The 27,959-nt window shown below is 44.8% G+C and overlaps 2 protein-coding genes across 3 annotated transcripts in view; both read left to right on the top strand.

The window, feature by feature from the left end:
* LOC130306231 (uncharacterized) overlaps window positions 1–27,959 on the top strand; it is an 870,792-nt gene that overhangs the window by 46,714 nt on the left and 796,119 nt on the right. The gene's annotated exons all lie outside the window — the stretch shown is intronic.
* Window positions 143–22,623, top strand: LOC130288502 (gastrula zinc finger protein XlCGF17.1-like). Of its 2 annotated transcripts, none has more exons than XM_056537439.1 (2): window positions 143–264; window positions 21,516–22,623. In XM_056537439.1, exon 2 carries the CDS (start codon window positions 21,581–21,583, stop codon window positions 22,442–22,444), a length of 864 nt encoding a protein of 287 aa, XP_056393414.1. In that variant the 5' UTR covers window positions 143–264; window positions 21,516–21,580; the 3' UTR covers window positions 22,445–22,623. The 2 variants fall into 2 exon arrangements, with proteins under 2 accessions (XP_056393414.1, XP_056393422.1); XM_056537447.1 differs by lacking the exon at window positions 143–264 and adding an exon at window positions 5,769–5,861.

Genomic DNA, 27,959 nt, shown 5'->3' with positions numbered 1-27,959 from the left:
CTCTGTATTCCCAGGACTGTCCAGAGGGAAATGTCCCGGAAAATTGTCAGGTAGATCGCGCTAAAGTCTCCCCAAAATATGACCATAAAGTGATTGCCCCAAGATCAATTTTCTTCCTATCTTTTTTAGGGTGAAGATCTGATGGATATTAAGGTTGAGGTTAAAATTGATCCAGAAGAGGAGACGGATTTGGGGCCAGAGAGGTGTCCCCGTCCTCTGTATTCCCAGGACTGTCCAGAGGGAAATGTCCCAGAGAAGCATCAGGTAGATGAGGCTGATCCTATATCTCTATAGGGGGGTCCTGCAGTCATAGATGTGGGGGTAGATTTTGGGGGTCTCTGTTGCTCCTCCTGTCTGCTGTATTGTAGTGAATTGTTCTATATGTCACATCAGGGGGGAGATCTGACTAATAATAAAGTGGAGGATGAAGAAGAGAGGATGAGGGGCCATCACCCGTGTATGAGGGAAGTGAAGGAGGAAATTCCAAGAGGTGTTACCCCAGGTATGTAATAATCCCAGGAGGTGTTACCCCAGGTATGTAATAATTCCAAGAGGTGTTACCCCAGGTATGTAATAATTCCAGCAGGTGTTACCCCACGTATGTAATAATTCCAGGAGGTGTTACCCCAGGTATGTAATAATTCCAGGAGGTGTTGTCCCGGGTATGTAATAATTCCAGGAGGTGTTGTCCCAGGTGTGTAATAATTCCAGGAGGTGTTGTCCCAGGTGTGTAATAATTCCAGGAGGTGTTGTCCCGGGTGTGTAATAATTCCAGGAGGTGTTGTCCCGGGTGTGTAATAATTCCAGGAGGTGTTGTCCCGGGTGTGTATTAATTCCAGGAGGTGTTGTCCCGACAGGGCCGGACTGGGGATTAAAACCAGCCCTGGAAATAATTGCAGAGCAGCCCCACAGCATCGCGTCAGCCATCGGTATAATATATAATTTTTTTTTATTTCTTCGATATAAATTTAGAAGAAATAAATTGCTACTGTATTTCACTATGCTGGAGCAATTTATATATGTGTCAATTGTCCATGCATTATAATACTGAATATGTCTATATAAGTCATACATTTACCAAGTAACAATAGTATGGGAGGAAAGGAAATATTACCATCACACTGTAACTGACCAAGTCCTCTATACTTAGACTGATATAAACAATAATGGCGCTATAAAAGGAGGAATATTATCACCATACATATTACCATCATACTGTTACTGACCAAATCCTGTATACTGACCAATATTACCAATAATATCAGTATACAAGGAGGAATATTATCACCATACATATTACCATCATACTGTAACTGACCAAGTCATCTATACTTGATATTAACAATAATGGCGCTATAAAAGGAGGAATATTATCACCATTTATATTACCATCATACTGTTACTGACCAAATCCTATATACTGAGACCAATATTACCAATAATACCAGTATACAGGGAGGAATATTATCACTATACATATTACCATCATACTGTTACTGAGCAAATCCTGTATACTGACCAATATTACCAATAATACCAGTATACAAGGAGGAATATTATCACCATACATATTACCATCATACTGTTACTGACCAAATCCTGTATACTGACCAATATTACCAATAATACCAGTATACAAGGAGGAATATTATCACCATACATATTACCATCATACTGTTACTGACCAAATCCTGTATACTGACCAATATTACCAATAATACCAGTATACAAGGAGGAATATTATCACCATACATATTACCATCATACTGTTACTGACCAAATCCTGTATACTGAGACCAATATTACCAATAATACCAGTATACAAGGAGGAATATTATCACCATACATATTACCATCATACTGTTACTGACCAAATCTTGTATACTGACCAATATTACCAATAATATCAGTATACAAGGAGGAATATTATCACCATTTATATTACCATCATACTGTTACTGACCAAATCCTGTATACTGACCAATATTACCAATATTACTAGTATACAAGGAGGAATATTATCACCATTTATATTACCATCATACTGTTACTGACCAAATCCTGTATACTGAGACCAATATTACCAATAATACCAGTATACAAGGGGGAATATTATCACCATACATATTACCATCATACTGTTACTGACCAAATCCTGTATACTGAGACCAATATTACCAATAATACCAGTATACAAGGAGGAATATTATCACCATACATATTACTATCATACTGTACTGACCAAATCCTGTATACTGAGACCAATATTACCAATAATACCAGTATACAAGGAGGAATATTATCACCATTTATATTACCATCATACTGTTACTAACCAAATCCTGTATACTGAGACCAATATTACCAATAATACCAGTATACAAGGAGGAATATTATCACCATTTATATTACCATCATACTGTTACTGACCAAATCCTGTATACTGAGACCAATATTACCAATAATACCAGTATACAAGGAGGAATATTATCACCATTTATATTACCATCATACTGTTACTGACTAAGTCCTGTATGCCAGTGTTTCCCAACCTTTTTCGGCTCGGGGCACTTTTTCACAGGGCACCCTGACCGAAGTTGACGAGCAAAAATAAAAAATAAAATAATGTTTAAAAAAAAGCCGCAATGCACACAAATTCCAATATCTATTTATCAGTGGGTATGTAGTTTAAAGTGCTGCTTTATACAGCAACTCACATGTGACTTGTGTTGTCCCGGGTGTGTAATAATTCCAGGAGGTGTTGTCCCAAGTATGTAATAATTCCAGGAGGTGTTGTCCCGGGTGTGTAATAATTCCAGGAGGTGTTGTCCCGGGTATGTAATAATTCCAGGAGGTGTTGTCCCGGGTATGTAATAATTCCAGGAGGTGTTGTCCCAGGTATGTAATAATTCCACGAGGTGTTGTCCCGGGCGTGGAACAATTCCAGGAGGTGTTGTCCCGGGCGTGTAACAATTCCAGGAGGTGTTGTCCCGGGCGTGTGACAATTCCAGGAGGTGTTGTCCCGGGCGTGTGACAATTCCAGGAGGTGTTGTCCCGGGCGTGTGACAATTCCAGGAGGTGTTGTCCCGGGCGTGTGACAATTCCAGGAGGTGTTGTCCCGGGCGTGTGACAATTCCACGAGGTGTTGTCCCGGGTATGTAATAATTCCACAAAGTGTTGTCCCGGGTATGTAATAATTCCAGGAGGTGTTGTCCCAGGTATGTGATAATTCCACGAAGTGTTGTCCCGGGTATGTGATAATTCCAGGAGGTGTTGTCCCAGGTATGTAATATTTCCAGGAGGTGTTGTCCCAGGTATGTAATAATTCCAGAAGGTGTTGTCCCAGGTATGTAATAATCCCAGGAGGTGTTGTCCCAGGTATGTAATATTTCCAGGAGGTGTTGTCCCAGGTATGTAATATTTCCAGGAGGTGTTGTCCCAGGTATGTAATATTTCCAGGAGGTGTTGTCCCAGGTATGTAATAATTCCAGAAGGTGTTGTCCCAGGTATGTAATAATCCCAGGAGGTGTTGTCCCAGGTATGTAATATTTCCAGGAGGTGTTGTCCCAGGTATGTAATATTTCCAGGAGGTGTTGTCCCAGGTATGTAATATTTCCAGGAGGTGTTGTCCCAGGTATGTAGTAATGGATTACACAGGGAATTCAGAGGTGTCTTCAGGGGAGGCTCCACCTTAGGCGGCTTTCACACTATAAAATTCATCCGTTTAAAGATCCGTTACAAAATCCCATTCAAGTCTATGGGATATTTTGATTATCCGTTATGACCCGTTATAGTCCTTCATGGATAACGGACGTTAGTTGTGACGGAAGAAGTAACGGAACATGCACTCATTTGTTTTCTGTCACAAGAAATGGATAAATTAACGGACGTTATTTTAACATTGAAGTCTATGGCCGGCAGGACGTTAGTAAATACACCCTTTAATGCCCGTTATTATAACAGACGTTATTTTTACTGAGCATGCTCAGAAGAGGTGACATCAGCAGACTCCTGCAGTGCTGAGGGACTACTACTCCCATCATGGAACATACTTGATTCCATGATGGGAGTAGTCGTTCCCCGGCTGCGGGAGTCTGCAGACAGCTGGGGAGGCTACATTAGTTTTTGTACTACTACCCCCATCATGGAACAGAGTCTGTTCCATGATGGGGGTTGTAGTACAGGGGCTGAGGGATTCATCGCACAGGGTTTCACTTCTGAGACCCGATTCGATCTGAAGTTAAGCAGGGGAGCGGGCGGCATGTTCCGCAACCCTGCGATGTAGCAGTGTGTTTTAACTTTCATTTTTGAATCCCCCGCGGGGAGCCCTGAATGGTCGGTACCGAATAGCCAATCAGGGCTCTCAGAGGGAGATTTAAAAATGAACATTGTGACTAGCAGGGGGGCCATTTCTATATTAAAAGTGCTGTGGGGGGGGGCAAGACATATAGCCTATATATCTAGCCCCCCAGCAGCTCATTAGATATGACCCCCGCTGGCGCATTAAATATATACCCCCGCAGCGCATGTATAATGTAGCCTTGCAGCGCTTCTATATACCTATGACACTGCAGGCTATATGTGAAAAGTATTCTAGCATTGGCCGCCCGATGCTGCTGATAGAAATACTTTTCATGCATAGTGCAGTGCCGGCATATGTGTATAGAAGTGCCGGGGGGGGGGGGGGGAGGGGGGGGGCAGATAACGCTATATGTCTGCCCCCCCCAGCGCTTCTATATACATATATCCCTGTAGTACTATGAATGAAAAGTATTTCTATAAGGACAACAAATCCCACAAAGGACAACAATAAATAGAGTGTTATTATTATTATAATAACGTCAGCAGAGAGAACTGTGGTCGTGATGTCATCAGAGAGCATTCCAAAAAGAAAATAATTTCCTCTGTAGTATTCAGCAGCTAATAAGTACAGGAAGGATTAAGATTGTTTAATAGAAGTAATTTACAAATATGTTTAACTTTCTGCCACCAGTTGATTTAAAAGAAAAAAGGTTTTCACCGGAGTACCCCTTTAATAACGGATGAATGCTCATAGTGTGAAAGCAGCCTTAGATCTACATTACATTAACCCTTCAGGCCCCTGTCACTTCCCTTAAGAGACTCAGTCTTCCCTTACATAGCTCCCCCTGGTGACTTCTCCTCCTCAGGCCCCCAATATATGGAGGTTGTATATATACAGTATATGGCCCCACAATATATGGAGGTTGTATATATACAGTATATGGCCCCACAATATATGGAGGTTGTATATATACAGTATATGGCCCCACAATATATGGAGGTTGTATATATACACTATATGGCCCCACAATATATGGAGGTTGTATATATACACTATATGGCCCCACAATATATGGAGGTTGTATATATACACTATATGGCCCCGCAATATATGGAGGTTGTATATATACACTATATGGCCCCGCAATATATGGAGGTTGTATATATACACTATATGGCCCCGCAATATATGGAGGTTGTATATATACACTATATGGCCCCGCAATATATGGAGGTTGTATATATACAGTATATGGCCCCACAATATATGATCCTGATCTGAGGAAGGGAGGGATCCTCCCGAAACGCGTAATCTTGTCCATTTTATTGTTTTTTTTAATAAAATGTCCCGCTGAGGACTTTCCTATTACCTTTGGCATCCGCCTCATTTGTCTACAAGAGTCTGCAGCGCCATACCTGAGGGTTTTTTCCTGCTCTACTTCTAATATAGACTCCCAGGACGACTTGTTTCCTCCTGCAACCCATCGGCATAGCAGCGACTCGCACTACAGTACCCAGATTATATCATGGGTGATATGCTTTTTTGCATAGATCTCAAGGTGAGCGGCCATCTATAAGCCCCGTGGGGTTGCCCCCTTTTTCCAGATAGATTCTGACACCGACACTGCAGATAAGTAGGACTTTGGAACCGATTTGTTAGCTGCAATGGCTATCAATCTCGATTTCAATGAGTACTCTGGGTTGCACTGCTGTTCCAGAGATATCCATGTCTTATCTGGTGTAGGTTTCCACCAATACTGTATTTAGTCTAATATGCACGCTTTGTAGTAGTCCTCTATGTGAGGTAAGCCTAGTCCCCCAGAGAGCTTATGATGTGTCATGACTCTTTTCTGAATTCTCGGACGTTTATCCTGCCAAACAAAGCTGTTTATCAATTTATTGATGTCTTTAAAGAAGGAGGTAGGTACGTGTATGGGGAGAGTCCTAAATAAATATAGAAGTTTGGGAAGTAATAGCATCTTGAAGGACGCCATCCTCCCAAACCATGACAGAATGGCTTTCGCATAAGTTTGCATAGACATGGACAGTGACTGTAGTAGTGGTAAAAAGTTAGTGTGAAACATGCGTGAGGGCGGATGAGTAAGTTGTATGCCCAAGTAAGTGATGGATGTGTCTTGCCAGTCTAGTGTAAATGTGTTCTGTAAGGAGGATAACAGCAACTGTGGAAGGCCCACGGGGAGGATCTGTGATTTGGCTACGTTCAATTTGTAGTATGAAATTTGGCTAAACGCGTGAATAGTTTGGAACAGTGCTGGTAAAGATTTTTGGACATTAGTAAGTGAGAGGAGTATGTCATCTGCAAAGAGTGCAAGCTTGTGTTCAGTTGCTTTAATTTGTACTCCCATAATATCTGTGTTTAGGCGGATAGCCTGCGCTAGTGGTTCGATAGACAATAGGAAAATTAGGGGCGACAGGGGGCAGCCCTGACGCGTGCCGTTTGACAGGGTGAACCGGCGGGAAAGTGCTCCATTAGTAAAAACTCTTGCCACGGGGTTAGAGTAAAGGGCCTTTATTGCTAATAATATCGGTCCAGAGAATCCAAAACTCTCAAGTGCCGAAAATGTATATTGCCAGTTCACCCTGTCAAAGGCCTTTTCAGCGTCTAATGCCAAAAAAAACGAGGGAATTTTATAAACTTCACAATGCTGAAGTAATGATATAACTTTGCGAGTGTTATCCGGTGCTTGCCTGCCTAGCGTGAAGCCCACTTGGTCCGTGTGTAGAATGGTGGGCAAGAGCACTTGCAGTCTCGCAGCGAGCACTTTAGCATAAATTTTGACGTCACTATTTAATAGTGAGATTGGGCGGTAATTAGAAACTATTTCTCTATCCTTGCCTGGTTTTGGGATAGTTGTGATTAGGGCCTCTAACATGTCAGGAGGAAAGGAACCTGTAGACATAGCTATATTTAAAACTAAGTGTAAATGGGGCAGGAGTGTAGGGAGAAATCGTTTATAATATTCATTTGGGAGTCCATCCGGGCCAGGGGCTTTATGTGAAGGGAGGGAGCGAACTGCCAACCTAATTTCCTGAGGGGTGATAGCAGCGTTTAAGTCGGTGAGGGATTCCGGGTCTAATTTAGGCAGATGGAGAGAGGAGAGGAAGGTATTAATAGCCAATTGAGACGGTTGTGGGCATAGAGGATCTTCCTTAAGGTTATACAGTTCTGTATAATAATCACTAAAGGCATTGGCAATATCTCTTGGTGTCATTTGAGGGGTTTTATGTTTGTGGTGTTGAAGTGTAGCAATGCGTTGTTTAATCAGAGTCGCTTTCAGTTTCCTCGCCAGAAATGCTCCCAGTTTGTTATCCTGGGAATAGAACTTCAGTTTAGATTTAGTAAGGGCCTTTTCATAGTCAAAAAGTAGCAATTTACTGTGTCGGGTGTCTATAGTTCGATCGTATTGATTTTTCTGTAAGGCCTCCAAAGTGGCAATATTGTTGAGGGCTTCAGTCATATCTTGTTGTCTACGCCTTTTCAGGGTGGCACCCAGCTGGATAAAAGAGCCTCTCATCACCGCTTTGTGTGCCTGCCAGATTGTAGCTGGAGTCACATCCTCAGTAGCATTAAGCTGAAAGTATTCCTCCATTTGTTTTCCTATCGTCAATGAATGGTCTGTGTGCGCTATTATGTGGCAATTGGCTCTCCATACAAAGTCACTGTGCATGTCTCGATTGCAGTGGATGGTCAGACTGACAGGCGCATGATCCGACCACGTGGGTACTCCAATGTTGGTGTCCCGTACTTTAGTTATCATACCCCTGTCAACTAAGATTAAATCTATCCTGGAATATGTGTGAAATCTAGGTGAACAGTAGGTATAATCTCGTTCAGTTGCGTGTTGAATGCGCCAGATATCAAATAGATCATTCTCAATAATTGTCTTTGTCAAATAAAAAGATCTGTGACCTGATAACGCTGAGAGGTCCAAGCCAGGGTTTGCCACAGCGTTAAAGTCCCCACACACCATCAACGCTCCCCTCCTCACGGTGCTCACCTTCCTGAAGACTTTCTCTAAAAAGCGGTTCTGGCGTACATTTGGGGCATACAGATTGACCAGCGTGTACTGAACATTGTTTATAAGGCATACCACAATGATATATCTACTTTGGGGGTCAATAATCTGTTTCTCTATAGTTAGTGCAATCCTATCACTAAATGCTATCATGACCCCCCTCTTCTTTTTCTTAAAAGAAGAGCATATGACAGTGGGATATTTCTTATGAGTCAGAGAAGGGGGATTTTTGTCACCTACATGAGTCTCTTGTATACAGGCTATGTCTGCCTTGGCTCGTGTCAACTCTCGCCACATAAAATTACGTTTAGGGGGGCTATTTAGCCCGTTTACATTTAGGGAAAATACCTCCACACTCATGGCGGCTGCGATATATATATATCAGAGAGGGGGTAGGGGGGGGAGGGACACGGGAGGAAAAGATGAATAGAACGATAAAATAAACAAGTATATAAATATACATACAACTTGAAGCCTATAACAACAGGTTCCCCGTAGCTAAGTAGTTCCAGGTACTAACACTAGTGAAGTAGTGTATAATATGACTCAAATAATAAGAAAGTATCAACACAGTGTACCGCCAATGGGTGTACACTTCAAATGGGGTAACATGGAGCAAAAATAGAATAGAAGTCAAATGAAAAACAGAACAGTCACAAATGCCAAGTCACATCCAAGGCACCAGTAGTAATTTCAGAGTGGAGTCACAAATATTACCATCTCATCTGTCAAGCCGGTTCTGATCGGTTCCTCTGAGCCAAATCTGGAGAGGGCTCTGGAGGGTCTCTGGCTGCTAGGCCCCAGGTTAGGAGGGTCTTCATTCCCTCTGCTACAGAATTTAGTGCAAACATTTTATTCTGTCTCAGAACCAGGACTTTGGCGAGGAATCTATAGGGGATGCCTAGTCTGCGCAGTTCCAGTGTCAAAGGGTTAAAGTCTCTTCTTGCTTGCAATGTGGCCGTCGACAGGTCTGCAAACATCAGGATGTCCTCATATGGTTCAGGCATAGATTTGTGTTTTCTGGAGAATCTCAGTAGCATATCTTTAGTATTATAGAAAGTAAATCTAGCGAGCACATCCCTGGGGACATCGTCAGGTAGATTCCTAGGCTTAGGTATCCTATGCGCTCGGTCGATGCTATATTCATAGCCATCTAGATCAGGCAGTAGGGAGTGGGTTAACTCTTTAATGTATTGAGAAAGCTGGGAGCCAGGAATTGATTCCGGGATGCCACGGAACTTTACATTATTTCTTCTGTTTCTATCTTCAGCATCCACTAGTTTAGCCTGTACTGCTTCCATTTTATCGTCCAAGACGTTGTGAGCATCAACTAGCTCGTTATGAGCCTGAGCAAAAGACCCCATTTTGTTTTCTACATGGAGGATCTTAGTGTCCATTACTTGTAGGGAAGCTCGGACTGGTTGCAGTAGCATGGTAAAGTCCTTATGGATGGATGAACGCAGCAGTAACAGCATGTCCTTCAATGTTGACTCAGACACTGTCTTGTCAGAGGTTTGATATGCTGCAAAGATGTCGGACTCTCTTTCGGCCCCCTCTGCCCTGTTGTCTCCTCTCTCACTATCTGCACAGCCCCCGTCCAAGTCCATTCTGGGCTTCTGCTTAATAGGGCTAATTTGGGGCGAGTGCCCTTTATTATCTCTAGGGATACAATCCCGGCCGCTGCCGCTGCTGTCTGCCCCATCCTGCAGTGAGGCAGAGAGGGATAGGGGCAATGTGTCATCCGCCATGTCTGGATCTCGGGCGTCCGCTTCCCCCAGGGACACAGGTGAGCTATGGATTCTCGGCAGTTCACAAGACTTAGGGGCTCTAGAGGAGGGCATATCGTATCCTACCTTGAGCCTTTGTTGTTTTGGGAGATGTGCTGCGTCCGCTTCATGGCGTTGGGCAGTAATCGCCAGCGGGTCCCGCTCAGTCAGTGAGGGAGAAGACGCTCCGGCGCCATCTTTATTTCGCCGCTTCCCCGACTTGTCCGGCTGAAAAAAGTGCTTTAAGGACTTCACTTCTCTCTGTTTATCGGTCCTGGTCCTGCCCCAAGTCGCCATCTCGGATCTATGATCCAGTAAGCCGCAGTAACAGTCGCTGGCGGGCAGTTGTATCAGCTTTTACCGGTGCCTCTAACGGAGCTACTCACTCACGCGGCCATTCAGTGCAGCGGCCAAACCACGCCCCCGTCGGTCCTTTCTTTTCTTTTCTCTACAGATTCACACTATATGGAGGTTGTATATACAGTATATGGCCCCCACAATATATGGAGGTTGTATATACAGTATATGGCCCCACAATATATGGAGGTTGTGTATATATACAGTATATGGCCCCACAATATATGGAGGTTGTGTATATATACAGTATATGGCCCCACAATATATGGAGGTTGTGTATATATACAGTATATGGCCCCACAATATATGGAGGTTGTATATACAGTATATGGCCCCACAATACATGGAGGTTGTGTATATACAGTATATGACCCCACAATATATGGAGGTTGTATATACAGTATATGGCCCCACAATACATGGAGGTTGTATATACAGTATATGGCCCCACAATACATGGAGGTTGTATATACAGTATATGGTCCCCACAATACATGGAGGTTGTGTATATATACAGTATATGGCCCCACAATATATGGAGGTTGTGTATATACAGTAAATGGCCCCACAATACATGGAGGTTGTGTATATACAGTATATGGTCCCCACAATATATGGAGGTTGTATATATACAGTATATGGCCCCACAATATATGGAGGTTGTATATATACAGTATATGGCCCCACAATATATGGAGGTTGTATATATACAGTATATGGTCCCCACAATATATGGAGGTTGTATATATACAGTATATGGCCCCACAATATATGGAGGTTGTATATATACAGTATATGGCCCCACAATATATGGAGGTTGTATATACAGTATATGGCCCCACAATATATGGAGGTTGTATATACAGTATATGGCCCCACAATATATGGAGGTTGTATATATACAGTATATGGCCCCACAATATATGGAGGTTGTACATACAGATATATAAAAAAGAAAAAACTTCGCACACCACTTCTCACGGTGAAGTAGATTTAGATTTTATTAGCAATCCAATAGTTAAACAGTATGACGTTTCGGTCCTACCTGGACCTTCATCAGATCTATAAATTATACAAACAAGAGGTGTCAAAAAAAGGGGGAAAAAAGGTAAACAGAATACCTAGTAACATAATGGTTAAGGAAAAGAAAGGAAAACATAATAGTACAGTAATATCCAAGTGCAGGCCGACTCGAATCCAATCAATCTCAGTAGTAACTACTGGAATCATTAATTTGCAACGAACTGGTACCTAATGATACAGTGACAAGTCTCCTAAAATGTTACTTAAAACATGACAAAGTTGTGGATAGGATCAAGTATCCGTCCTAAAGGTGAATGAAGCACCATAAACAGGGTATGTCATAGGTATAAAATTTACAAGATCCTATGTAATATGTACAAACGAGTATAACAATGTACAAAGTATGTGGGTGAAAAACCGTAATCGGGGTATAACATCAGTATACAGTCTGCAAGGTATGTTATCATATGTATATGGGTATAACATGGTATAGAATATGCCATGTAGAGCGGATATAACCTTATGGTTCTTATGGAGACTTACCCGGATTGCTGTGGAGGTCAGAGTAAAGAGCCGGCGTATAGCCGTGTGTGGAGGTAGTCTGAAGTGCAACCTATGGTCGCTGGAGGCATCAGGAAACTGAGGTGGAAGGGGAGATGTTTAAATGTGATAAGGAAGTGATGTCACTTCCGGTTTGTCCATGTATGACTCAGTCAAAAATAGACAAATGCTGAATTGGACATATCTGTAGGAGTATATGTGAATGGTCTATAAGGGCAAGGGATGAGAGATGGTGAAATTTGGTTACCTGTAGTGCCTGTAGTTCCAGAGCCACCGTCGGTTGTGAAACCGGAAGTGCGGTGTGTCATGTGATTCGGGCTGTGGAACGCAAATGCGTTCCACCCATAGAGATAGATGAACATGGAAACCGGAAGTGACGTCGTGGAACGCAAACAGCATTCCACAGTACAGGAAATGTGTCAGAATGAATGAGAGTGTGTTAAACTGAGTGTATTAAAGTGATGTAATGGAAAAAGGGTGTTATAAATAGGAAAGAACTAATGAATATAGAGAGGGACAGCCATATAGGAGGATATAGATAAAGAATTATGTGTGCTGAACAGGATCAGTGTCAAGGGTGTAAGACACAGAAAAAAAGGGGTGTAATGAACTAAGTGTAATAGAATGATATATGGGAACAAGGCGTTATAAATGAAAAAGGGCTGATGAATAGAGGAAGGGGTAGCCATAAGGGGGGATATATACGTAGAGGATTATGTGTGATGAAATAGGGAAAATGTGGGATCAAAGAGTAATGTAAGAAAAAGTATAGAGGTGTGAAAGGTGCATTTAATGGGAAAAACGAAAAAGAGAAGCAAACATGAGAAGGATCAACAGAATGGCAGATAACCGACTAGGGTTAAGGGGATAATAAAATGTCTGAAAGGATACGAGAATAGGTGGGCCCCCACAGCATTGGTCCGGAGATAGTATCCTCAGCGCACCTGGGGGAAAAAAAGGGTATATCATCAGCATGTTACAGCGTAGTCAGGTAAAGACACTCTACATATTAGTAATGTCATATTCCCGGTTGAGCCCATGCGGTTCCAGTGTCTGTAGTCTATGTATCCAATATGCTTCCCTCAACTTCAACAGCCTACTTCTGTTACCACCTCTCCTATTTCTATGAATCTGTTCTAATACCTGGAATCTAAGCTGTGATGGAGTGTGATTGTGTGTATCAAAGTGGTGAGGAACAGGTAGTAGTAGGTTTTTCCGTCTGATGGTAGATTTGTGTTGTGAGATACGGTCGCGAATTTTTTGGGTTGTTTCACCTACATATGCTAGGCCGCATGGACACTTCAATAAATAAATCACAAAATTAGTATCACAGGTAAAAAATCCTTTAAGAGGAATTGACTCTCCAGATCTGGGGTGGTGTGTGCGATCTCCTTTTATTATGCTGTTACACTGTATACAATGGAGGCATGGGAACGTGCCATTTTTACGGGGTTTTAACAGAGTTTGAGTGGAATGTGTATTGGCACTGCCTATGTCAGCTCGTACCAAACGGTCTCTCAAATTCCTTGGTCTTCTGAAGCATGGCATAAATGGGTCTTTAAATTCATTAACATTAGGAAGGGCTTGGTGTAATAATGGCCAGTGTTTTCTTATTATGCCATGTACGTTGTACATACAGTATATGGTCCCACAATAAAGTCCTGGCCGTAAATGTTGTCCCCCCTGAAATTTTTCTAGAAAAGGAAGTATTCCTCACAGGAAAGGATTGCAGTAACACATGTTTTGCTATACACATGTTTATTCCCTTTGTGTGTATTGGAACTAAACCAAAAAAGGGAGGGAAAAAAGCAAATTGGACATAATGTCACCAAACTACAAAAATGGTCTGGACACAATTATTGGCACCCTTAACTTAATATTTGGTTGCACACCCTTTGGAAAAAATAACTGAAATCAGTCACTTCCTATAACCATCAATAAGCTTCTTACACATCTCAGCCGGAGTATTGGACAACTCTTCCTTTACAAACTGCTCCCGGTCTCTTATTGGACGGCGCCTTTTCCCAACCAATTTTAAGATCTCTCCACAGGTGATCAATGGGATTTAGATCTGGACTCATTGCTGCGACTTCAGAACTCTCCAGTGTTTTGTTGCCGTCCATTTCTGGGGGCTTTTTGATTTATGTTTGGGGTCATTGTCCTGCTGGAAGACCAAAGATCTCGGACGCAAACCCAGCTTTCTGACACTGGGCTGTACAGTGCGACCCAAAATCCATTGGTAATCCTCAGATTTCATGATGTCTTATACACATTCAAGGCCCCCAGTGCCAGAGGCAGCAAAACAACCCAAAACATTGACCTCCACCATATCTCACTGTAGGTACTGTGTTCTTTTCTTTGTAGGCCTCATTCCGTTTTCGGTAAACAGTAGAATGAAGGGCTTTACCAAAAAGCTCTATCTTGGTCTCATCTGTCCACAAAACGTTTTCCCAGAAGGATTTTGGTTACTCAAGTTCATTTTGGCAAAATGTAGTCTTGCTTTTTTATGTCTGTGTCATCAGTGGGGTCCTCCTGGGTCTCCTCCATAGTGGGGTCCTCCTGGGTCTCCTCCATAGTGGGGTCTTCCTGGGTCTCCTCCATAGCGTTTCATTTCATTTAAATGTTGACGGATAGTTCGCGCTGACACTGATGCTCTCTGAGCCTGGAGGACAGCTTGAATATCTTTGGAACTTGTTTGGGGCTGCTTATCCACTATCCGGACTATCCTGCGTTGACGCCTTTCATCAATTTTTCTCTTCTGTCCACGCCCAGGGAGATTAGCTACAGTACCATGGGTTGTAAACTTCTTGATAATGTTGTGCACTGTGGACAAAGGCAAATCTAGATCTCTGGAGATGGACTTGTAACCTGAGATTGTTGATATTTTTTTCACAATTTTGATTCTCAAGTCCTCAGACAGTTCTCTTCTCCTCTTTCTGTTGTCCATGCTTAGTGTGACACACACAGACACACAATTCAAAGACTAAGTGAACTTCTCTCCTTTTTATCTGCTTTCAGGTGTGATTTTTTATATTGCCCACACCTGTTGTTACTTACCTTAGGTGAGTTTATAGGAGCATCACATGCTTGAAACGCTTTTTTTTTTTTTAAACTCGTTTTATTGAAGTTTGAATAAAAGAATACACAACAGCTCTACAGAGAGGACACTTGCACGACAGGAGAATAATATCGGTGATACAAATACACAGGAAAACAAATGTCACACGGTACCAATCATGTAGAGCATTACAAACAGAAATAACCCAACCTTAAAACTGAAAAACATAAAGCACAACCTCATGCCCTTGTACCACAGGGGGCATAGCCCCAGACTATAAATCCGATCCGGGAAGATGCAGGTTGGGAATGGAGGACATACCAGCTGCTGCCCCGCAATAGAGCGGAAGATATGGCAATGAAAGGAAAAACCAAGAAAAGAGACACGAGACTAAGAAAGATATAAGTGAGGGAGAACAGGGGGGACAATGACACCACAGCAGGTAGAGAGAAATCAACAGGAATTAAAAAGGGAGAGCCCAAAGCCCCCGAAGACATTAAAGAGGTAAAAGCTGAGGGAGAGTATCTGGTAAGGGGAGAGCCACACCAAGTGCCCCACACATTATGACATTTGTCAGGGCTTTTCCTATGTCTAGCTGTTCATAGGGGAGAATGGCATTAACTAATTGTCGCCACTGCGAGAGAGAGGGTGGATGGGGGTCTATCCAGCACAAGGCCATCGCTTTCCGAGCCAGGAATAACGACTCACGTAGGAATATTCTCAGATGGTGTTGCCATGCTTCCTCAGAGAGCAAACTAAAGAGACAAATCAGGGGATCCAACGGGACAGGGAGGGAAATGAGAGAGGTCAAGAAATCCACTATACTCTGCCAATACGCCTGAAGGGAGGGACATTGCCACATCATATGCCAGAAATCAGCTCTAGGAGAGTGACACCTGTGGCAGGCAACGGAAGGCACCCGCCCCATTCTATAAAGTCGCACCGGAGTGAGATAGCAATGATGAATAATGTACAGTTGGATTAGTTTATTGTTACCCGCCGGAGAGATTGTCAAATGAGAAGACACCATCTCTGACCAATCCTCCGTGGTGAGCAAAGGGACGCATGCCTTCCAATAAGCCTCCGCCAGGTCAGTAGTGGGCCATTTTAGCTCTAGTGAGGGGAGTATAAAGTAAGGAGATTAAACCCTGTGGTCCCTGGGACCGGAGGACCCCTATGAGGGGATAGGTGGAGATGGGAGACCGTGGTGAGGGGAACTGGGGAGACAGGGCATGTCGGAGCTGCAGGTACCGGTAAAAACCCTCCCGGGGAATCCCAAAGTCAGTTTGGAGTTGCACAAACGACTTCAAAATGTCCTGCTGAAACAGGTCACCCAACTGAGTCACCCCCTGTGCTACCCAAAAAGGGGGGTCCAGGGAGTCCGTCAAATGGGGAAAGTGGGGATTACCCCAGAGGGGAAGGTCATCTTTGATGTCAGTAAAGGAGGCATACAATTATGACTGACGCCACACCTGCAATGCTAGTTTGAGGAGAGGAAGGAGCCTCCTAGTGTGGGGGGGGGGCACCTTCCAAGAAGGCACATCGAGAGGGGAGTCCTAAAAAGGAGGCAAGGTGAAGTTCCGCATGAGGTGGGGAGTCAGGGAGGACCCAGTGTCAGAGGTATCGCAACTGACCGGCCAAATAATACCCCTTAAAGTCTGGCAAAGCAGACCCCCCCAAATCCTTAGGGCGCTGCAGAGTGGAGAGTTTCAATTTGGATCTGCCTGCACCCCAAGTAAAGGTCGGGAGGAAAGAGTCAAGGGATTTAAAAAAGCTCATGGGTACTGGATTAGAAGAGTGTTCAAGCACATAAAGGAGTTTAGGAAGGACAATCATCTTCACCAGGTTAATTCTACCAGGGACTGCTAAGGGCAGAGCCCCCCAGACACGAAACTTAGCTTTAACATAGGACAAATGGGGGAGGACATGAACCTGAAGATCTAAGAGGGGGTCCCTATTGATGACTATACCCAAATATTTGAAGTGGGAAACAAAATCTAGGCCACAGAGGGTGGAGGGGCCAGGTCGCTGCCGGAGAGGCTTATAGGCCAACTTCGCCCAGTTAATGCGAAGGCCTGAGAAATCACCAAATCGGTCAATTACTGAGATAGCATGGGGAAGAGTTACACTAGGCCGAGACATAAACAGAACCATATCATCGGCATAGAGACCGAGACAATCTTCCCTCCCATCGATAACAATGCCAGAATACAAAAGGATCCTGACGGAGGAGAAGGGCCAGGGGCTCTACCGCCACTGCAAAAGCACCCCTGGCAAGTCCCCCTACTCAAAAGAAATTGGTCAGAGGAGAGGCCATTAACAAGCACTCGGGCCTGGGCAGATGAGTATAAGATAGAAACCCATTTAATAAATCGAGGGCCAAACCCGAAATGAGCCAGGACTTACCTAAGGTAGGTCCATTCTACAGAGTCGAAGGCCTTAGCCGCGTCAAGCAAGGCCAGGGCCCAATCCTCATCCAATGCCCCCCCCCCCCCCCCAATTCGAACTGCGACCTTTACCCTCCGGATATTCTCTGAGGTAGACTTACCAGGCATGAAGCCAGTTTGGTCCCCGTGAATAATGGATAAAATGACCTTATTTAACCTATTAGCTAGTATTTTAGTAAGGATCTTATAGTCTACATTAACCAAAGAAATGGGCCTATAAGAGCCACATTCCAGAGGGTCCTTATCGGGCTTCAAAAGGACAACTGTATTGGCGTCATAGAGAGAATCAGGTAGGCAGCCTGTCTCAAAAGCAGCGTCATACATACATTTCAAAGGGGTGAGAAGCAGAGTAGCATAGCGAGAGTAAACTTCCACTGGCAGGGCATCAGGGCCAGGGGCCTTCCCACACTGCAAATCCCCCAAAGCATCGGATATTTCCTCCACAGTAATAGGAGAGTCTAGCAGGGAGACGGAGTCAGAGGACAGCACCGGGAACTTAATAGTATCCAAATAGGCGGTTAACTCCTCAGGGGAGTACCGCCCCTGACAGGCATAAAAAGTGAGGAATAAAATTGGGCAAAATGCTGAGCAATCTGCACATTATCCACCAGCACCTGACCAGAGGCAGAAGCAATCCTAAGGATCGGAGGGGCAGCTAGGTTCTGTTTGACCAGGTGCGCCAATAACTTACTGGACTGATTGCCATGTTCAGAATAGAATTGTTTGGAAAAGAATAATTTACGGCTCAGTGGTGAGCCAGGCACGCTTATTGGTCTCTGTGGGGTCAGCAACATACGCAGTCTCCAGGTCGGAACAGGTGCGGGCTAACTCCGTCTCCCTAAGGGTCGTCTCTCTTTTGATATAGGACATGGAGGAATTCAAACAGCCCCCCAGGTAGGCCTTAAGCGTCTCCCACAGCACTGCTGCAGTGCCCGTGGGTTGATTAAGCTGTAGAAATGTCTCGAGCTGGTCGGGTATCCTATCATGAGGACCAATCAGTTGCAACCAGAAGGGATGCACCTTCCATCTCCAAACATAGGTCTCCTGGGACAGCGATATCTCCACCAAAAAAGGAGAGGGATCAGAGATAGCACGAGTCTCAACAGAGATATGTGTTACCAATGCATAGAAAAGAGGATTACAACACGCTAAATCAATACGTGAAAGGGAGTTACTCCCAATGGAAAAACATGAACATTGCCTGAGACAAGGAAATTTACATCTGAAAATATCAAGCCAATCTACCTCAGACAGGAAGGAGGTCAACGGAGTAGGGGAGGGAGTCGGAGACAGTGGGGGGTGACACATGAAAGCGATCTATCGCGAGGTCAGGAGCTAGATTATAATCACCCAGGCATACCACCCAAGCGTGAGGAAATCCAGCAGCAAAGGTGACCACCTGATGTAGCACCTCCAATGTGGCCGGAGGGGGATTATAGATACCTAGTAAAACAAAAGTAGTATTATTAATGAAAGCATGTACAAACACATAGCGACCCAAAGAATCTACCCGTAACTGATCCACTTCCCACCGTAACGACCTGTGGACCAACAAGGAGACCCCTCTAGAATAGGTAGAATGACCGGAATGGGCAGCCCATTGAATCCACGCTTTACCAAACACCCTCAGGTTATCCAGTATCAAATGGGTCTCTTGAAGACACACTATTTGTGGGTTATGTCTACGGATATGAGAAAAGACCAACACCCTCTTTTTAACTGAACCCATCCAAGGGAGTAAGGGGAGATGGAATCAGGGAGGAGGGAAAGTGCTCATCAGATCCAGGCGATCAGGAGTCCACCGCAGGCAGACGCTGCAGGCCCAGTATAATACTTCAGCGGTGAGGGGAGCCACGTTGGCGACGCACCCAGTCAGTTGCCTCCCCAGGGTCAGTGAAGAATAAAGCACAATCACCATCCACAATAGGCAGCCTGGCAGGGTAGGCCATAGAGTAAGCAATTCCAAGGTCCCGCAGTCTTCTCTTCACTTCCACGAAAGCAGCTAAGCAGCTCGCCGTCACTGCAGGTCAGCAGAGAAGTCGGGAAATATGGAAATCTTGGCGTTTTCATAAGCAAGGTCAGGGGTCCTCCGCGCCAGCCGCAGAACCAAATCACAGTCATTACAGTTCAGAATACGAGCTAACAGAGGCCGTGGTGGTGCCCCAGGAGGGGGCGGTTTAGCAGGGACACGTTGTGCTCTGTCAACAGTAAAGGCAATAGAGAATGGCGCATCATTGAAAGAGTCCTTCAGCCACTGCTCCACAAATGCTCCAGGGGTGGAGCCCTCAGACCTCTCAGGCATGCCAATGATACGAATATTGGTCTGCGCAGTCTATTCTCTAAATCATCCGCTTTTTGTCTGCATAGTTCCAGCTGGTAAGTCAGGTCAGTCATGGAGGCAGGGATAGGCGCCAATGTATCCTCCACAGTAGATATCCGCCCCTCTGTATGTGCAACTCTCTCCCTCAGGGCCTGCATGTCCTGTCTCCGGAGCCCCACATCAATTTTCACCTCCTCCAGCATTCCAGTAAGGGAGGTCTGGCGAGAGGCTATAGCCACCAGCAGCTGTGCCGAGACCTCCCGCAGCATGAGCTCCGGGGCCGACTCTCCTATCTCTGTAGCTGCAGGGCTGCGAGGGGAGGACTCCGCCTGGTAGCTTGATGAGGAGTGCGCGGCCCAGGCGCCATCTTGAGGCCCGTCCCGGGCAAACTCCCGGAGCTTTTCGGCAGCCGCGCTGCCCTTGTTTCGGGAGGGATCCAGCTTGGCAGGCATCCCCGATGCTTGAGAGCGGGTCCGGACCGTAGATAGGGGCAGGATCAGGTCAGGATACTGAGAAACACGGGAGCTGGAGCGGGAGCTACAGGTCTGTGCGACCGCTCATGTCCGGCGCTTAGCCACGCCCCAAAACTATCTTATTTTTCCACAATTTTGAAAGGGTGCCAATAATTTTGTCCAGCCCATTTCTGGAGTTTGGTGACATTATGTCCAATTTGCTTTTTTTTCCTCCCTTTTTTTTGTTTAGTTCCACTACACACAAAGGGAATAAACATGTGTATAGCAAAACATGTGTTACTGCAATCCTTTTCTGTGAGAAATACTTCATTTTCTAGAAAAATTTAAGGGGTGCCAACATTTACGGCCATGACTGTACAGTATACGGCCCCTTTATTAGATCTCGGCCCCCATGATCTGATCTCCCCCGTACGGACATGAGACTTCTGACTCTGGAACATAAAATCCAGGGATGAGTTTTCTGGGGATCGGTCTCAGTGTGAATCCTCATTTTCTGGGACAATCCAGTGATGTGAGGACTTGGAGTGAGGTCCGGTCATTGGGGCCCGGATGTCTCTGCCAACCTTGTGCAGTTGTGTGGAGTCGACCATGAATGGGGCCATGGAGGAAAAACATCCAGGGAAAGGGGATCCTGTGGACAGAAAGAACTTGTCACCTAAAGGGTCAGAGGAGGATGTCAGGAATCGTTCTCAGGAAGAGGCGGAGCATAGTCAGGAAAGTGCAACCAAACACAACGCTGGGGTCCACCTAACATGTCCCAACCCACAACTCACCGCTCCTCAGTACAGATGGGCTACAACAGCAGACAACCAGCTCCCTGCCCATTGTGTCTAAGGGGAACAGAAAGGGGAGACCCCAGGGGGCAAAAGAGCCAAAAATGGTCTCACTGAGCAGAAATATCACTAATGATAAATAAAATTGGTCACTAGCAGCATAAATGGATGATCTAACTCGAGTTCTCAGTTCTGGATATAGAAGTTGGACTAGTGATAAGAATTTGGGGCCAATGTTACCTCCTCTTTCCTAGAAACTATAAAGGGGGGGGGGGAATCATCTCCTTTTCTCTGTACTCTCTTCTGGGGTCAGGTGACCATCAAAAACTGCATCAAAACTTCATGTGTGTTTTCAACCTAATATTTTATACATTTCCCATAATTTTTTATCCCAACAGAAAATCCCTGTAAGAATTCTGAGGGAAACTTATTATTCTTGAATGATAAAGGAGAATATGAAGATATGATGGAGCGCTCCTCAGGAGAAGACCTCCTTACCCCTAATGTCCATCCAGATCTATCCTATAATAATCCACCTGATCATGAGGAACCTTCTCCTGACCAACCACACATTGTTACCACAAGGACAGAGCAGAAACATGGGAAAGGTTTCACAAACCTTGTCATACATGAAAGAATTCACACAGCGGAGAAGCCATATTCATGTTCAGAATGTGGTAAATGTTTTAAACAGAAATCAAACCTTGTTGTACATGAAAGAATTCACACAGGAGAGAAGTCGTATTTATGTTCTGAATGTGGTAAATGTTTTATAACTAAATCAGAGCTTGTTCTACATGAGAGAAGTCACGCAGGAGAGAAGCCGTATTCATGTTCAGAATGTGGAAAACGTTTTACAAGTAAAGTATTTCTTGTTACGCATGAGAGAAGTCACGCAGGAGAGAAGCCATATTCATGTTCAGAATGTGGAAAACGTTTTACAAGTAAAGTAATTCTTGTTAGGCATGAAAGAAGTCACACAGAAACAAAGCCATATTTATGTTCTGAATGTGGGAAATGTTGTAAAAGTAAAGGAAATCTTGGTATACATGAAAGAACGCACAAAGAAAAAAAGCAATATTCATGTTCAGATTGTGGGAAATGTTTCAAAAGTCAAATACATCTTTCAAATCATGAGAGAGTTCACACAGGAGAGAAGCCATATTCATGTTCAGAATGTGGGAAAAACTTTTCACAAAAATCAACCCTTGTTGTACATGAGAGAATGCACACAATAGAGAAGCCATATTCGTGTTCTGAATGTGGGAAACGTTTTGAAACTAAATTCCAATTTTCAGCACATAAGAGAATTCACACGGGAGACTGATAGGCAAATTAAATAATCATAAATATATAATAATATGAAGAATGGAAATATGAGATCTCAGGTAACTGTAAAGTGTGATGTTTCTAGGTTCTGTTGTGAGAATTAAAGAGTACCTGTCATCGAAAAACCTTTGATATTTTGTATATTACTGTATTCCAAACAACTTTCTAATTTCATGTATTTAAAAAAAATTTTTTTATTTCTATGTGTATTTTCATTTTGAAAAAATGTCCACTAGGGGTCTCCCTACATGTCCTGGCCGTAAGTCCACTAGGGGTCTCCCTACATGTCCTGGCCGTAAGTCCACTAGGGGTCTCCCTACATATCCCGGCCGGACTCTCTGTTATATAGGGCTTCTCCACGTGCACAGCCGGCAGTCATCTCCCTATTATCACTGGGGTGTCAGCTCTCCCGCCATTACACCGCCCCCAGCTGTGCTATACCCAGTTAGCTGGGGACTTTCCCTTTCGCTCTTTCTACAATAGACTCCACCAGACAGGAAGCTATAGTAACAAACTGGGCCCCGCGTCTCCCATTTTAGCCCCCTCTACTGTTATTAGGGCAGCCAGCAGCCTATAGCTGGGGATTGACTTAGATTGTTATGTGGACATCTCCCTTCAACTCCTGTCCTATACCGCCATCTTGTGTCCCATTGATGTAATTCCATACTGAAATGGGTTGGTGCATATGCGCGACTCGCCAGACATGTCGTATGTTATGTGAGCTCGGTGCCGGCCGCACGTACATACAGCTACATCTAGCGCCACCTGCAGGACTTAGTGCGACCACTTTCCATACTCCCCAGACAATGTCCAGATCAGCGAGGAAGAAGCATCTGGTCACCTCACACTGTCCTGCCAGTCCATCCCTGAACTCTTCAGAGTCTCTGCCAACATGGCCGCCATCACACAGCTCCCTGGAGACAACTCCCATGATGGCGCATTGAAGAGATATTCAGCTCACTGCACCTGTGCACAAGACCAGAGAACGTCTCCATGGGCAGAAAGTGAAAGAAAAACGTCCAGAACGCAAAAGTCTAAATAAAAAATTCTTCCGTTTATTGAATACAAAATTTAAGAACAATGGGGGAGATTTATCAAAAGCTGAGAAGAGGAAAAGTTCCCCATAGCAACCAATCAGATCGTTTCATTTTTCAGAGGCCTTTTCAAATGTGAAAGAAGTGATCTGATTGGTTGCTATGGGCAACTAGACAAAACCTCCCCAATATCCAGCAATGAAGGGCAAAAACATGGAATAGGGAAGGTTGATGTGATGGCGGCAGATCTCCGGTCTGTATACAGGAGCGAGAGGACGATATAAATACCAAAAGGTAAGAAACCTCCTCACCTGCTGCCTAAATATATTGTTCACTCATAAACCAAGTCATCATTAAAAACAATACAGAAAAAGTCTATAAATATATACAAATAGATAAGAACCCTAAAACACTTCTTTGGTCCTCTCCGGCATCTACTGTCTCTCTCCCCCCTCTACTGGGCGCCATGACATTCTCGGAGTACGTTTGGGGGTATTGCTGTGTGAAATGTAAACTGTTTTCTCCTTCTTCCCCTCTGCGTTCTTTCCTTTATCATCCTGACTTTCCTTCTGGTCTGTCTTCTACTATGGTGCAAGAATGGGGGATCTCGGGGCCTTTTCTGTTGGGCGGATGTTGTAGACCCCCGTCACGTTCTCTCCTGCTCTTTGAACAATTGAGGACTTGTTGGGATCTCCCCTTGTCTGAGCACTTTCACTATATGTCACCCATGACTGGCTCCACAGTAGTCTCTACTGGATTCGAAAGATTGTACTGGGGTGGGCATCAGACGAGGGGCCTTCTCTCCGACATTTACTCTTTGCTTCTCCAGCCTCCTGAGGGAGTCCCACCACAACATCGATAAAATGGGTCACTGGGAGGACGCTCTCAACACTACCATTACCCTTCCTCAGGGGCGGGTTATCTGGGAGAGGGCCTCTAAGACTTCGATTTGTACCACCTATAAGGAAGCCCAGTATAAATTGATCATGGGCTGGTATCATACTCCCGAACTATTGAATAGACTGAACCCTGACATCCCTCCTCAATGCTGGCATTGTGGGGTGGGACTGGGAACGGTGTTCCATATATTCTGGTCCTGCCCTCTCTTAACGGAATACTGAAAAAAGTGCAGAGATTGATAGAAGCTTTGGGTGTGTTGGTCTTTCTAGACCCCCTTATTTATCTTCTCCATCTCTCTCACCCCACTTTATCCAAGAAGCCATTTAAGCTCTTCCAGCATTTTACCCTAGCTACTAAGACCCTTATTGCCAAATACTGGAAGAGAACTCCCCCCCCCCCCCCCCCCGTGATATCATTTGTATTTTGCCGACTGTTATTGGGTTTCGGCCCCTGTGATATCGTTTGTATTTTGCCGACCGTTATTGGGGTTCGGCCCCTGTGATATCATTTGTATTTTGCCGACCGTTATTGGGCTTCGGCCCCTGTGATATCGTTTGTATTTTGCCGACCGTTATTAGGCTTCGGCCCCTGTGATATCGTTTGTATTTTGCCGACCGTTATTGGGCTTCGGCCCGTGATGTCATTTGTATTTTGCCGACTGTTATTGGGCTTCGGCCCCTGTGATATCATTTGTATTTTGCCGACCGTTATTGGGCTTCGGCCCCTGTGATATCGTTTGTATTTTGCCGACCGTTATTGGGCTTCGGCCCGTGATGTCATTTGTATTTTGCCGACTGTTATTGGGCTTCGGCCCCTGTGATATCGTTTGTATTTTGCCGACCGTTATTAGGCTTCGGCCCCTGTGATATCGTTTGTATTTTGCCGACCGTTATTGGGCTTCGGCCCGTGATGTCATTTGTATTTTGCCGACTGTTATTGGGCTTCGGCCCCTGTGATATCATTTGTATTTTGCCGACCGTTATTGGGCTTCGGCCCCTGTGATATCGTTTGTATTTTGCCGACCGTTATTGGGCTTCGGCCCGTGATGTCATTTGTATTTTGCCGACTGTTATTGGGCTTCGGCCCCTGTGATATCGTTTGTATTTTGCCGACCGTTATTAGGCTTCGGCCCCTGTGATATCGTTTGTATTTTGCCGACCGTTATTGGGCTTCGGCCCGTGAGGTCATTTGTATTTTGCCGACCGTTATTGGGGTTCGGCCCCTGTGATATCATTTGTATTTTGCCGACCGTTATTGGGGTTTGGCCCCTGTGATATCGTTTGTATTTTGCCGACCGTTATTGGGCTTCGGCCCCTGTGATATCATTTGTATTTTACCGACCGTTATTGGGCTTCGGCCCCTGTGATATCGTTTGTATTTTGCCGACTGTTATTGGGTTTCGGCCCCTGTGATATCATTTGTATTTTACTGACCGTTATTGGGCTTCGGCCCCTGTGATATCATTTGTATCTTACCGACCGTTATTGGGCTTCGGCCCCTGTGATATCATTTGTATTTTGCCGACCGTTATTGGGGTTCGGCCCCTGTGATATCGTTTGTATTTTGCCGACCGTTATTGGGTTTCGGCCCCTGTGATATCGTTTGTATTTTACCGACCGTTATTGGGCTTCGGCCCCTGTGATATCATTTGTATGTTTTTCTTATATTTGGATTTGTGTCCATGGAAAATTCTTTAAGAAAAATTACAGTTAAAAAAAAAATATATATATATATATACAAATGGATAAAAGAGAATATAGAAGCCGACAAATAAAAAATACATGAATGGACATATGGAAAATAAATCTAAATATTAGGAACATAACATTTTGTTCAGGACACTTGAGGCTGTGATCGTGACGTCACCTCACACCCCCTCCATTCATGTCTATGGGAGGGGGGCGTGTCGGAAGACACACCCCCTCCCATAGACATGAATGGAGGGGGCGTGACATCACAACCACTGCCACAGGAACCTAGCATTTGTTTAGAACGCTGGGTGCTGCAAGATATCGCAGGGGACCCCAGCAGGGGGACCCCCGCGACTAGTAGCCCTTTAGGGCTGAAAATCCAATAGGATTCACAATCCAAGAGGTTCTGCGTAAGGCTAGGTTCAGACTACGGAATCTCCAGGCAGAAAATTTCCGCCCGGAGATTCTGAGTGCGGCCAGCGCCGGCTGAATCAGTCAGCGCTAGGACCGCGCGGACACTGCAGTCTCCAATAGACTGCAATGTGTTCTGCGCGGATTTCCGCCTGAAGAAAGAGCAACGCCTTTCTTCAGGCGGAAATTTCCAAGTGGATTGTCCGTTCACAAATTCCGAAGTGTGAATTTGTGAACGGAAAATCATTCACTATACTATACATTTTAGAAAGCGGAATTTCCGCCTGCAATTTCAAAGCAAAATTGCAGGCGGAAATTCCGTAGTCTGAACCGAGCCTAAGTCTCCTCCTCTATTTGTTTTCTGAACTCTCTCAATACCATGAAAATGAAAGAAATCTGTACTACCACCATGAATGCACTGAAAATGGCGTAAGTCTTCTTGGATAGGTTTCTCCTTTTTTCTTTGGGTGCTTCCTACATAAGAGATGACATTCTATGCATTTAATCAAGTACAGTAACATATCCCAATAGTGGACACCTCTCAATAGGGGACACCTCTCAATAGGGGACAGCTTCTATTCCCCGGGAGAGTCCCATAAGACTTAATGTATTTACGCTCTCTGAATAGTGGACACTCCCAATAGTGGACAAAACACTCCCAATAGGGGACAACCAGGACTATGTGAGGCCCTACCTTGTACATAGGGCTGCCTTCAGGCGATACAGTCAGTAACCCAGTAAGGGGCTGAGACTTCCAGGATACCCTGGCCCCTGCTGCAGAAGGCTGATGCCCCCCTACCATGATCCCCCTTGCCAAATCATCCCCCCTTTATAACCCCCTTCGCCACATAATTTCCCCTTGATTTTCCCATAAGCTATTTCATTTTCCCTGTATTACCCTCTGTGCAAATTCATCATCCCCCTCTTTACCACCCCCTGTGGCATTTCTTTGCCCCCTTTATCCTACCTGTGCCATTTCATCCCCCTTTAGCCCCCTGTACCACTTTATTCCCTCCCCCCCCCCCATGCCCTATCATTCCCCCCCCCACCCCCTGTGCCACATCACTTTTTCCCTTCCTCTTGCCAGCAGGCTCAGGTACAGGGGCTCTCAGCAGGTTTGATGTTTTCCTGATGTGCTCTGCGCTGCACTTACTGAGAGGCTGTGAGCAGCGATGGCTACGGGCACTGACAAGTGACGCTTCTGACTTCACATGTCAGTGTCAGTCTCCGCCACTGCTGTCTTATTAAGTGCAGCGCAGAACAACAGGGGGAGAAGGGAAGGGGAAAAGATATGGAACGAAGGGCAAGGGGGGGGGGGGATGGTTTGGCACCGGGGGAACAACGTGGCACAGTGTATAAAGGGGGTATAAAATGGCACAGAAGAGTTCGAGGGGGAAGGATGAAGTGGCATCGGAGGGATCCAGAGAGGGAATGTAAACTGTTCCCTGACTCAAGTCAGACAGTTAGTCTGGTCTCC

The sequence above is a fragment of the Hyla sarda genome, chromosome 1, assembly GCF_029499605.1.
Source record: "Hyla sarda isolate aHylSar1 chromosome 1, aHylSar1.hap1, whole genome shotgun sequence".
Taxonomy (NCBI): Eukaryota; Metazoa; Chordata; class Amphibia; order Anura; family Hylidae; genus Hyla; species Hyla sarda.
The sequence above is the reverse complement of the archived record's forward strand: the minus strand, read 5'-3'. Positions and strand labels throughout refer to the sequence as shown.